Genomic DNA, 12,380 nt, shown 5'->3' with positions numbered 1-12,380 from the left:
GGGCGGCAACCGAGGTCACCGTTTGACCCAGCCACTGCTTGTTGAACATTAACAGGAGCACCGTCAAACCGATTGAAAAAACGGTTCATCTCGTTTGCCAGCTCCTCCGTGCCTATACAAGACATCATCAATACTAGGAGCAGTAAAAGTATATTTACAGAAAAACAGTCGGGGGTAATTTTTGGGGCAAGCAAGAAGACTCGACTAGGTCCAGTTCCAAATTGCAGACAAGTGCTCTTTTATGGCAGTTTTGAAGGAAGGTAGGGAGGGAGTCACTTTTTGATGGTGTTTGGTAGGGCATTCCACATTTTGGAGTAGAATGAATTAATCCCCATGTTTGTGTTGAATATGGGGGGAATTAGGTCATTGGAGTGGAGCTCGCTCTAGTGTTGTGCCCGTGGGCATTACTCACTCTTTTGAAGTAGTCAAACAGGTACATGGAAATTGGTCCCTTGAGTATCTTGAAAACCAAGCCCAAGTTGCTGTACTCTGTCCTCTACATTGAGCCATCCCACCCTAGCATAATGAGCAGGGTTTAGGTGAGTCCCTGTGAGGTTTAGTAACCTGATCAGTTTGTTTTGAGAGGTCTGAAATTTAGTTTTTATTGCCTTTGAGGTGCTAGAGTACAATGAGGTGCAGGCATAGTCAAAATGACATGATTGGGTCATACCGAGTTAAATCTTAGACCCAAAAAGAATTGATTCAGTTTTGCCCAGGTGTAATGACAGCTTGTTATCAACAAATTGCAGTCACACACTGTCGTTCACATAAATTAGGAACAGTAGAGACCCTATTATGCTTCCTTGAGGAATGCCGCAGCTCATCAGGAGTGGGGAGGACAGGGTTCCGTTCACAATTCACATCCACCACCTGTCCTCTCCCCTCCAGATAGGATTTCATCCAGTTCACGGATGCACTTATCAATCAGTATAGATAGATAGAGATTTTTATTTATGTGTCCTGCACCAAATGATGCCCAGCCCACACAGGCTTACAAGACACTCACAAACATAATACATACATAGCCTACACCAAGATACACCACAGACAAAAATGCTTAAGAAGAACATTGATAGTCCATATACTGCTATTTAGGGGTACAATGTTCTCCAACGCAACTGCCATGCCTTCTCTATGAATTTTGCCAAAACAAAAACGTCCTTATTAAACAACCAGTGTAACATAGAACATTCAGACATCCAAAACAAATCTGGATTTTTGGCTTGCATTTTTTCAAGCTCGTAACCCTAACCCTAACCTAGCTCTGGTCCATCGCGTCTCCTCCCGGAGACGCGATGGACCAGAGCTACTGTAACCCTAACCCAAACCCTATAAGTGATTTACAGTCTTTTGGGCATGTCTTTTGGACATCTTTCCAACATGACCATGCCGCAGGAAGCAAGTGACCCGGGCTGACGGTGAGGTTTGTTATGTGGGCAATGATTGGAGCAATAGAGGGTGTAAAGACGTTGTTAAAGCAATTAGACACATCCAGATTTTCTATAATGAGTGTGCCATCCAAATTAATGTTGAGCGTAGAAACCCATTTCCCACCAACAGCTTCTTCGAGTCCTGCCAACCCATGACTGACACAGGCCTGGGTATGCCACCCACCCAGCCTGGCAAAGAGTAGACAACACAGGTTGATATGAATTTAGTACTAGGGGAACCACAGTGTCAGGTGTGACCTACAGAGATATGTGGGCAAGATGTGCCGTTTTTCATAGTTAATTGCGACAGTAGGTTGCAGTTAACTATGAAAACCGGAACATCCGGCACATCACTGTGATGTCAGACTCTGACATCATGCTCTGACAGTCAGAGCATGATGTCAGAGCGACAAACCTATAGACCTGTGATGTCACAGTGATGTGTTAGGGGAACCACAGCGTCAGGCGTGACCCATAGAGATACGTGGACAAGATGTGCCGGTTTTCATAGAACTAAAGCCTGCATACAATCATGCAAAACAAAACTTTAGCAGAAGCCTAACAAGAAGAATTTATTAGCAGTTTGCAATAGAAAAACAGAAAACAGATGTAAAAGCAACAACTGATATAAGATATTGGGATATATAAATTATATATTTTGTTTAATGAGCTTTAGAAGTGTATAGCCTGGTCTAGCATATCCCAAAAGCTTAATCAGCAACAAGTGTGACAACTGACAAGACAGTGGCCATATTAAAAAGCTATAATGTGGTGTCATCTAAAAGTAGATCATGTCATGATAGGCCACACAATTAAAATAAAGTGCCTAGTATTATTCCTTGATTCCTTCCTACCTTGTGGTGTAGTGTCCCGATCGACTCCGAGTCTCCCGACTGCATGGGTTCAGGTTGACAAAACTTGTAACCAAGGAAACTGTCACCCCCCGCTGCCATTGGCCCATTCAACAATGCGAAACCTCCACGAAACGCCCCCTTCTCCGAACCCAGCCAATCGGGAGTGCGCACTGCAAAGCCACGGTGTGGTGACGTCATGCACGCTCGTATTCCTTCGGAGTGGAAGCAGGGAGCGACGAGAAGGGGTTCTTCTTCTTGTTCACGAAACCATGGAGGCGAGTTGCACTATTCCACACGCATGGGACTAAAAAAGACGGGACTTTAGCAGAGAAGGTGAACTTTACATGTCCTGCCAATGTGGATGGGTGTCACGCGCTGGCCAGCACAATAGCAGCCCTCCTAAGGTACTGAACGTTTTATTGTTTATTACTATCCAAAATGACTAAAGAAAAGAAGGGAAAAAGCTGGGGTAAAAATGAAAGCATCTGTGCGCAAGAGGTTCTGGAGAGGAGACTCGTCTCTGGACAACCAAATGCACAAAGTCCAGGATACTATGTTTTAAAGACCCTGCTCGTCATGTGTTTTGTGCCGTGTAGACTAGTTTTCAGTGTCTGTAGTAGACAAAAAGATTTGAACGCGGGTTCTAATCTTTCTCTTGTGACTGATTAATCGCCACGCACACCTTTGAGGACGAGGAGGGACTTTCACATGTAGTGGAGAGACTTGCACTGGTTCCCAAACACTGGGTCGGGGCCCATGTTTGGGTCGCGGACACGTTTTTATGGGTCCTTTAATTTTTGGTTATCTAAATGTTTTTATTGTTATTTCAAGACATTTAAAAAAAATCCTAGAAAAGAAACATTTTCATGAACGAAAAATAAATCCAACTATGTTTTTCCCCCCAGTAATTTCATGAAGAAATCAAATAAATTCCATAAATTAGAAAACAAATATTTAAGAAGTAGTGTCAAAATAGCCATATTTAACTTTTGGGTCACGAGCTAAAAAGTTTGGGAACCACTGGTGTAGAGAGTTCCCTCCAGTGTAATGTTGTTTCTGTCCAGCGCCGCAGAGCTCCGAATCCGTCCGAGATGCAGTTTCCCCCAAAACAAAAAGAAATGTTACTACTTTGTGTGTCAACCGATGTCCTCCTTGAAAGCACACAGAGCCCTTGTTGTGGACTGGACGCTAGAGAGAGAGAGAAGGCAGGTAGAAGTCAGTGTGGGAATCTCTGGAATGCGAGGAGGGCGGAGATTAAACGCGGTCTACTTCAGGGAGATTTGCTCACTTTTTTGAGCGGTGCTAAATTGCTAACCCGTTCCTACGGCTGGCTTTGTGTGTATAATGTATGTCAGTGTGTATGATCACGGATCTTCATCAGTCAGAGTGACTCACTGCCTCAGCCTAATGGTGTCAAAAATCTAATATCTCCCTTGGACTGGTCCATGGGGATATCCCTTTGGATCAATGGTTAATATATTGGATTTTAACGCGGGAGACCCGGGTTTGAATCCCGGGTGTTACATATGGAGATAATAACTGACATCACGTACAGAAAGTTCCATACAAGGAGATGTGCACGTCACGTGTGTCGTGTTTGTTTGATTCCATGTGAAGTGAGCACCGTTTTTTTTAAACTAATTGCGTTCCCAGCTTAAAGCTTTGTTTTAATGATTGCATTCACGCCATACATTAAATATTAATGTATGAAGTACATTAACCTATTAAACTGTTTGACAAACAGTGGGTTGAGACTTGGGACCCATTTGTCGGTCACGGACCAATATTCATGGGTCAGACTCAAGTAAAATCCCAAACCTCTCTTTTGTCCTGAAAAGTTTGGGAATCACTGCATTAAACAGTCACAAAATAATTGTCATCAAACGTCACCAATACAAGATAAAATACCTTCTTGGCTGTGTGAACATGATGTAACCATAACTCTTTCCTTTTAAGTTGGCAACCTTCTGGTCCCTGGGGGGTTATTGATCTGATGATCTGCATAGGACATAGGTTATGAAATACTAAAATACTGTGACATCACTGACGTGCAAGTTGGTCTGTCAATATTCTATTATTGATTCATGTGTCTTTTTCTTTTTTATTCAGGGGAAATCTTTTGATCGTGTTGCTGCCCCAAATTGCATTCTACTAGGCATTATAATAAACCTCTTATGCTCTGTCTCATATAATATAATTAGGGCTGGGATGCAATTAAACATTTTAATCTAATTAATTACAGGCTCTGTGATTAATTAATCGCAATTAATCACATTTTAATCGCACATCGATATTTGACCTGAGAAGCATTTTTTTTCAAGTAAAACACATTTTGTTGTACGAGTGAATCAACGAGTGAGTTTTTTAAATCTAAATTTCGCATCCACTGGGCCAAGCAAAGCGCTCTGATCGGCTACTTCTCCCTTTGCGTTTGTTGTCTTTTCTTGGTTGGTGCATTGCTATGATCGGTATGCCCGAAACTGAAGGTTCTGTGGTGCAAAAACTAAGTGCGATTAAAATGCGTTAATTTTTTTAATCGTGTTAATTTTCTGTAATTAATCGCAATTAATCAGTTAAAGTCCCAGCCTTAAATATAATCTCATATTATTATAAAATCACAACTTTGTTTTGTTTTATTTTGCACTACACCTTTCCATTAACCAATGGAAAGGTGGCAGTGCTGTGCCACATATTAATCCTAGTGTAAATATGTTGACACAGGTATTTAGACATTGTGGTCACATTTTATATTATGTTGATTTGAGGCTTAAAGCCAGAATTATATGTAAACATTGAATGTAATGGAAAGGTGATTTGTAAATTATACAATAACGATGTATATGATCAAAATTGCTAATTAATACTGACCACATAAAGTGGCAGGCTATGTAGCCTATTAAGACATGTTGTGCACTGCAGATGTGGCATAGTAGTTATCTTATCTGTCTGTATTTATATTCCACACACACACACACACACACACACACACACACACACACACACACACACACACACACACACACACTTGATTAACCTTTTAGGTTGCTCAGGACATTCCTCGTGATTCGCATTACTACACAAGACACACACTCCCACCCAGCTGACAACTATTGAAGGGGTTCACTGTTAAAAATCCAGAGGAATAGGAATAATGGATAAACAGTCTCAAGGTTGCTCATCTCTCTCTGTTCTAATGTTTCTTGGATATTGATCATAGCAACATGCATACAAGCACAAAGTTTTTTGTTTTTTTTACTGATTAGGAAGGCTGCAGAAAAATCACATGTTTCATCCTGAAGGCATTTTCATTTGTTTATATTTGTGTTTGAGTTAGATGAGACCAACTGGTACACTGTACATTAGCCAACAAGATCGAGGAAGCATTGTTTGTTTGAAGACCAGCTTGCTTGGGAGTGCTTCCGGGTTACGAATGGAACAGTAGTGTGCTTGAGGAGCTGCTGCTCCCACTTACTTTAAAAGTTGATTTTAAAGCCTCATTTTCCTTTAAACTCTACCTAAAGTGCATTGATATCATTCTAAACGTTTCTCCATCGATCTGAACTGGAAAAGAAGTCGGCAGAATGTCGAACTCGCAGAAACCAGCGGTCGTTGCAAAACCGCAGACACGCCAGGACGCCAAGAAGGATGACCCGCCGGCGCCATTAACCACCGCAGACCTGGCCATTGTTCTTAACAGGTTTGACGACCTAAAAGCATCCCTCGCCTCCGAATTTAAGACAACTAATTCAACTATTGCATCACTCGAGGCGAAAATTGACAACGTGCAAATCCAGCTCTCTGACCAGGGACAGCGTGTGACGGCACTGGAGGAGAACGCGTCGCGTTGTTCCGACAAGCTCGCTGAGCTGGACGCTAGATGTGATACTTTAGAGGATAATTATGTTAGAATGAAGGCCAAGGTCGTCGACATTGAGTCCCGGGGACGTAGAAATAACGTCCGTATAATTGGATTACCCGAGCTAATCGAAAAAGACCAGCCCTATACCTTTTTCTCTAACGTACTTGTCGAAATTATGGGCAAGGATTTGCTACCAGAAGCGCCCGAGCTTGACATAGCACATCGGGCCTTGGCTCCCAGGCCTGCGACTGGTGCCAAACCTCGGACCGTAATAGCCCGTGTCCACCGCCACCGCATCAAGGAGGCCATAGTGCGAGACGCCAGGAAAAGAAGGGGAACCCTAAACTACAAGGGGACCCCTGTTCAGATCTTCGAGGACCTGCCACAAGAAATCATCGATCAACGTTCGGCCTATCGAGACGTGATGACCGCCCTGTACAAACGCGGCCTAAAACCGACGCTCCTACATCCATCTCGGCTCTTCATAACCACCGCGGAGGGAAGGAAACATCTTGCCTCTCCAAAAGCAGCCGTAGACTTTCTGAAGAAGAACCGGGGGCCGGATGAGGGGACCTCGCCCGACTGAGAAGGGACGGTAGTAGTACATGGAGCTGGCTAGCCGGCTAACACACGCTAACATGCTACATAGGCTAATATCCTCCAGCTGTTTTATTTTTCTACCTTTTTTTTACTTGTACATGGTCGATCTTTCGTACTCCACAGTTGATACCACAATATCTAGTAAATGTTTAGATAGGTTTGGCTTCTGTAGCTCTGCTATTTGCTATGTCACTTCTCTTTTATTTATTTGTATTGTTTAACAGTGGCCTGTGTGGGGTGGGGGTGGGTGGCTGGCTAGCTAGTATAGGCTAACGGGGTTTTCTTTTTTATTTCATTTTTCCCATTTCCTTTTATGACGTAAATACACAACCTTTTTTTATTTTATTTATTATTTTTTCCTTTTGAAGTTAATGCTACATTGTGAAGCGGAGTGTTCAGGCGTGCCCGACTTTGTTGCCTTTGATATTGGCTTAGCTGTTTTAAGATAGCCTGTTTAGGCTCGATTGTAAGGCGAGCTGCTAGCTCGAATGCTATGCAGCCCCCCTTTTTTTTCTCTATATATTTATATCTTTTTTTTAGGTACTATTCTTTATTTCTTAACGTCGCCATAACATCTTGTGGCATGTCTGGACTCATCCGCTCTTACTACAAATGGGTTTATTCTATTTATAATTATTCTTTATTGTTACTTGTGTTTATGGATACGTGGGTTTAACATTTGCATTCATCGCTAGCTAATGCTCGCTTTAGCATTTTCCTTTTAATGACGGATGTGGTGCGGATTCTTTCATAAGCGTTACGAAGCGATCAGATGCTCCGCGCTTATATGGATGGTTTGGTCATGATTGAGCTTTATTAGCTTATTTTCTTTTTGCAGACCTAACAGATCTGTCTTAATCATATTCATCACGTTTAGTTTGGCTTGACCGCTTATTAACCTGACCATCTTAGCGCCTCCGACCCGCACGGCGCAGTTTCCTATATCTGAACTTTACCATTTTTCTCACGATTAGACTGATATTATATAATCTAACGGCGTATGTAGACATGTCCGCTCTAACGGTCAAGGCGGACTGTGCTTATTCAATCACATATTTTGTCTACAGCGAATCCTTATGCGCCCGTTACATGCTAACATGCGCTATGTCTTTTTTTTTTTCCCCCACGCATGACGATTACGTTACGGCGGTTTAGTTAAGTGTTAGAGAGCGATTGAATGCTTTGCACTTATGATGACATGATTGTAGTCGAGACTTCTCGACATGTTTTCGTTGTTCTATACTTCATTCTTCCTCTTATGTGGCTCTAATATGCAGATAGCCTGAGTCAGTTTGTTTTCGTTCTGTGGCCGCCATTTTGGCGCCTTTGACCGGATGGACCGAACTGTGAACTCTGAACTTTGAACCACGTTTGACAATAATGGTCTACGCTGCCTCTGCTGGCTGGGAGGCGGTATTACTACTATTTTTGTAACTTTTTCTTTTTTTGGTTTAACAGCAGCCTCTCTAGACTGGCAGATTTTACTTTAGCCTACAAACTGACTCATGGACATTCGTTTTTCCACCTTTGGATAGATATATTGCCACATAGAGCCTTTTCTTTTAGGGATTACATAGCTTATTCTGTTTTAGTTTTTTTTATCACTTTTCTATATGTATATATATACCTTTGTTTTTATATTTTCAATATTGGAATCCAATGATCACCTTCCTTTGTAACATTCTACCTCTAACTAGATGCTTATTTTATCTTATTATGGTATGTGTGTGTGCGTGTGTGTATGCACATGTATGTGTGTGTATATATATGTACATATATATGTCCCTTTTTTTTTTTTTTTCTCTCTTCTCCCCCCCCTCATTTATTTTTTTTTTTTTTTTGTGTGTGCGTGCGTGTGTGCGTGCGTGTATATGTGTGCTTGTTTGTGTGTATGCATGCATTTATGCCTGTGCAGGGGTTATCATTGCCTGTTTGTTCCCGCTATCTGGCCACATATAACTTCCTCTACACGTATCCCCTTACTGTGAAATGAGGACTGTTTACCCCCTGTGCAGGCTGTGTGTGTGTGTGTGTGTGTGTGTGTGTGTGTGTGTGTGTGTGTGTGTGTGTGTGTGTGTGTGTGTGTGTGTGTGTGTGTGTGTGTGTGTGTGTGTGTGTGTGTGTGTGTGGGTGTGCGTACGCACGAGCATGCAACCCACTGTCAGGTGCCAATTACTGTAGGGGCACTGGGAATATGTCCATGAACATTGATATCTTGCTCAGTATTAGTTGTTTATTCGTATCTATGCTTTACATTTCATATCTATGTGAGCTGCCTTGTGGGGCCGGAGTGCAATAGCCAAGTTTTGCTTGACACCTAAGTTTACCTTTACGTCTCAGACAGTGAATTGACTTTATAACATTGAGGGACAAAATAAACACCTTATTAACAGAATTTGTAACTGATATGACATCATCTATATGTCCACTTTTCACTCAGTGGACCTGCTGACTTTGGGTCATGGTACCTGCGCTCCGGCCCTACGAGACAGTATAGTAGGGTGCATATGTTGGATTATCTTTTATTTTTCATTTTTATAATAATTTTATTTATTCTATTTATCTGATCCCTTTCACCTTTTCCTTTCTTTTTCTTTCATCTTCTCTCCTTTAGAGGCAATTTAATTTTGTGGGAGTACGGCCTGAGCGGTAGTGAATAGGGAAGCAATAGCTAGGTTATACAAGCTTAGAAGAGCTTGCGGCTGTTTTCTACAGTCGCTATCTGGGTTGTGGCCTTTTCACATATTTCTTCCAATTTTCAATTTCATGCTTTTCTCTCCGGGAAGGCCTTGGGGAATGTGGGGGGGGAAGGGACGGTTGTCTTCTACTACAGATAGTTTTGCGGGATACCTAATGTTACTGTTGCGTTCGTGGTGGTTGGGCAGGCGCGCCACGCGGTGCCTTTACATGGTCACCTATTTTTTTCTTGTCTTCTCTTTTTATACATAATGGCTAGAAACCTTAATGTGGTGACCTGGAACGTCAAAGGGCTGAACCATCCGGTTAAAAGGAAAAAAGTATTTACTCATCTTAAACAATTCAACGCAGATGTTATATTCCTACAGGAGACTCATATGCGTTCATCTGACAGTTCCAGACTCTTGGCGAGCTGGGCGGGGCAGCATTTCCATTCTACTTTCGAGGCCAAGGCAAGGGGAGTATCCATCCTTATATCAAATAATGTGCCATTCGAATCAACCAAAATTACAGCTGATAAAAACGGTAGATATGTCATTGTCACAGGCAAGCTATTTCACATGAATGTGGTATTGGCCAACGTATACGCGCCCAATGTTGAAGATGTTGGGTTTTTCGTTAGATTGTTCTCTCACCTCTCTGATCTAGACACGCATTACTTAATCCTAGGAACAGATCTTAACCGGTGTTTGGACCAAGTCCTGGACCGCTCTTCCGCTAGACCCGGAACAGTGAATAGATCTGTCACGTATATCAAATCTTTCCTCACAGAATGCGGTATTTCAGATGTTTGGAGAGATCTTAACCCCACAGGGAGGAAGTACTCCTTCTTTAGCCATGTGCATCGCATGTACTCCAGAATTGACTATTTGTTAATGGATAGACGTCTGATGCCCCAAGTTCACTCCTGCGCATATCACAGTATTGTCATTTCTGACCACGCTCCTCTGGTGATGTCATTATCGCTCCCTGGGGTCCCGCGCCCAGTTAGACGTTGGCGTTTTAACTCCACCTTGCTCTCAGACGATGACTTTGTGAAATTTATTGAGCAGGAAATTAAATTCTATTTTGAAACCAATACTAATCCACAGACCTCCGGACTCATGGTGTGGGACGCGCTTAAAGCATACCTGAGAGGGCAAATTATATCTTTCTCAGCCAGGAAAAAAGTACAATCTGAAAGAGAACGCTCTAAGCTCATCGCTGATATTGCGGCCGTTGACGGACAGTACGCGCTTCAGCAAACCCCAGAACTTTACAATAGACGAGTAGAACTCAAATCAAGATTTGATATTCTCGCTACTCATCAAGCACAAAATCTACTGTTAAAAACTAAGAGTACATTCTACGAGCAGGGTGAAAAGACCGGTAAGATACTGGCTAACCAACTAAAAGCGAGGAGGGCTAAGCAAATCATAACAAACATCAGGACTGCGAACGGAGAAGTCACCTCAGATTCAACTTTGATTAACGACGCCTTTAAGAACTTTTATTCTACACTATACACTTCCCAGACAGACGGAGATGACGTAGCGGTGTCGGCATTCCTTGATCCATTAGATATTCCAACTATTTCCCAAGACCAAATGGAAAACCTGGAGACGCCCATAACATCGGCAGAGGTGGCTCGAGCCATAGCATCAATGCAGTCCGGGAAGTCGCCGGGACCAGACGGGCTCCCGGCTGAATTTTTTAAGAAGTTCTCCGCGCTTTTATCCCCACAGCTGGCGGCCGTTCTCGCTGAGTCCCTTGAACGGGGCGCGCTCCCCCCCTCTCTGAGTGAGGCGTGTATAACATTAATTGCTAAAAAAGGGAAAGACCCTGTAGAGTGCGCGTCATACAGACCAATTTCACTGTTGAACATAGATGCTAAGGTCCTAGCGAAGGTGCTATCACACAGACTAGAGAAGCTTCTCCCTCAAATAATATCACCAGACCAGACCGGTTTCATCAAAGATCGCTATTCATTCTTTAATGTGAGACGCCTTCTCAATATTTTGCACTCTCCCTCGGGGGAGGGGCCAGAATGTGTCGCGTCGCTGGATGCCGAGAAGGCGTTCGATCGCGTCGAATTCAAGTATTTGTTCGCGGTCTTAGAAAAATTTGGATTCGGTCCGACGTTCATTGCATGGATTAAATTACTGTACGCTTCCCCCACTGCAACCGTACAGACTAATGGCATATTCTCCCGTAGCTTTGGCCTGGGCCGCGGGACCCGTCAGGGTTGCCCGCTGAGCCCGTTCTTATTTGACCTAGCCATTGAGCCACTGGCGATTTCCTTGCGCGGTAATGCTGATATCAAGGGCGTTCGGAGGGGAGAGAGAGAATACAAGGTGTCCCTATACGCGGATGACCTTCTATTGTATATTTCAGACCCGCTGACATCCCTCCCGACAGTTATGTCCCTGCTGGATCAATTTGGCCGTGTCTCAGGCTATAAGATTAACCTAACTAAAAGTATACTATTTCCATCAAACGAGGCTGCATCCAACCTAGATTACACTCTTATCCCCCTCAAAGTAGAGAGAACTCAATTCACTTATCTAGGAGCAATAATTACACGTAAGTTTAAAGACCTTTTCCAGCAGAACTTCGTCTCTCTTGTAAGCCAAGTTAAAACATCATTACAGCAGTGGTCACCCCTTACAATGTCTCTGGCAGGTCGCATTAACTCAATCAAAATGAACATTCTCCCCAAATTTACATATCTCTTTCAATGTGTACCGGTGTTCATTCCAAAGTCTTTTTTTACATCTCTAGACTCAATTATCTCGTCACACATTTGGCAGAACAAGAAACCACGTGTGAGCAGGGCTTTACTTAAAAGGGCGAAGAGAGAAGGGGGCATGGGACTTCCTGACTTCCGTCATTACTATTGGGCTGCCAATATACGCTGTCTAACCTTTTGGAACCATTACTGCTTTTGCCGTGACCGTCCAG

At 42.9% G+C, this 12,380-nt stretch overlaps 2 protein-coding genes across 4 annotated transcripts in view; one reads left to right on the top strand and one right to left on the bottom strand.

Annotated features, from left to right (window-relative positions):
* LOC308307510 (coiled-coil domain-containing protein 148-like) overlaps positions 1 to 2,332 on the bottom strand; it is a gene marked incomplete at its 3' end in the record, with an annotated part of 46,245 nt that extends 43,913 nt beyond the window's left edge. The window contains exon 1 of the mRNA XM_080752776.1: positions 2,285 to 2,332. Within this exon, the coding sequence (XP_080608902.1) occupies positions 2,285 to 2,329 (45 nt within the window). The 5' untranslated portion in view covers positions 2,330 to 2,332. The remainder of the gene's footprint in view (positions 1 to 2,284) is intronic.
* A 220-nt stretch (positions 2,333 to 2,552) lies between these two features.
* The window catches only part of LOC308307341 (plakophilin-4-like), a 122,835-nt gene continuing 113,007 nt past the window's right edge, over positions 2,553 to 12,380 (top strand). For all 3 annotated transcript variants that reach the window (XM_080752549.1, XM_080752550.1, XM_080752548.1), the window contains exon 1: positions 2,553 to 2,688. The gene's annotated coding sequence lies outside the window, so the exon portion shown is untranslated. The remainder of the gene's footprint in view (positions 2,689 to 12,380) is intronic.

Source organism: Nannobrachium achirus (assembly GCF_963921795.1).
Source record: "Nannobrachium achirus genome assembly, chromosome: 22".
In the NCBI taxonomy this organism is placed as follows: Eukaryota; Metazoa; Chordata; class Actinopteri; order Myctophiformes; family Myctophidae; genus Nannobrachium; species Nannobrachium achirus.
This window is presented reverse-complemented; position numbering and strand designations above follow the sequence as displayed.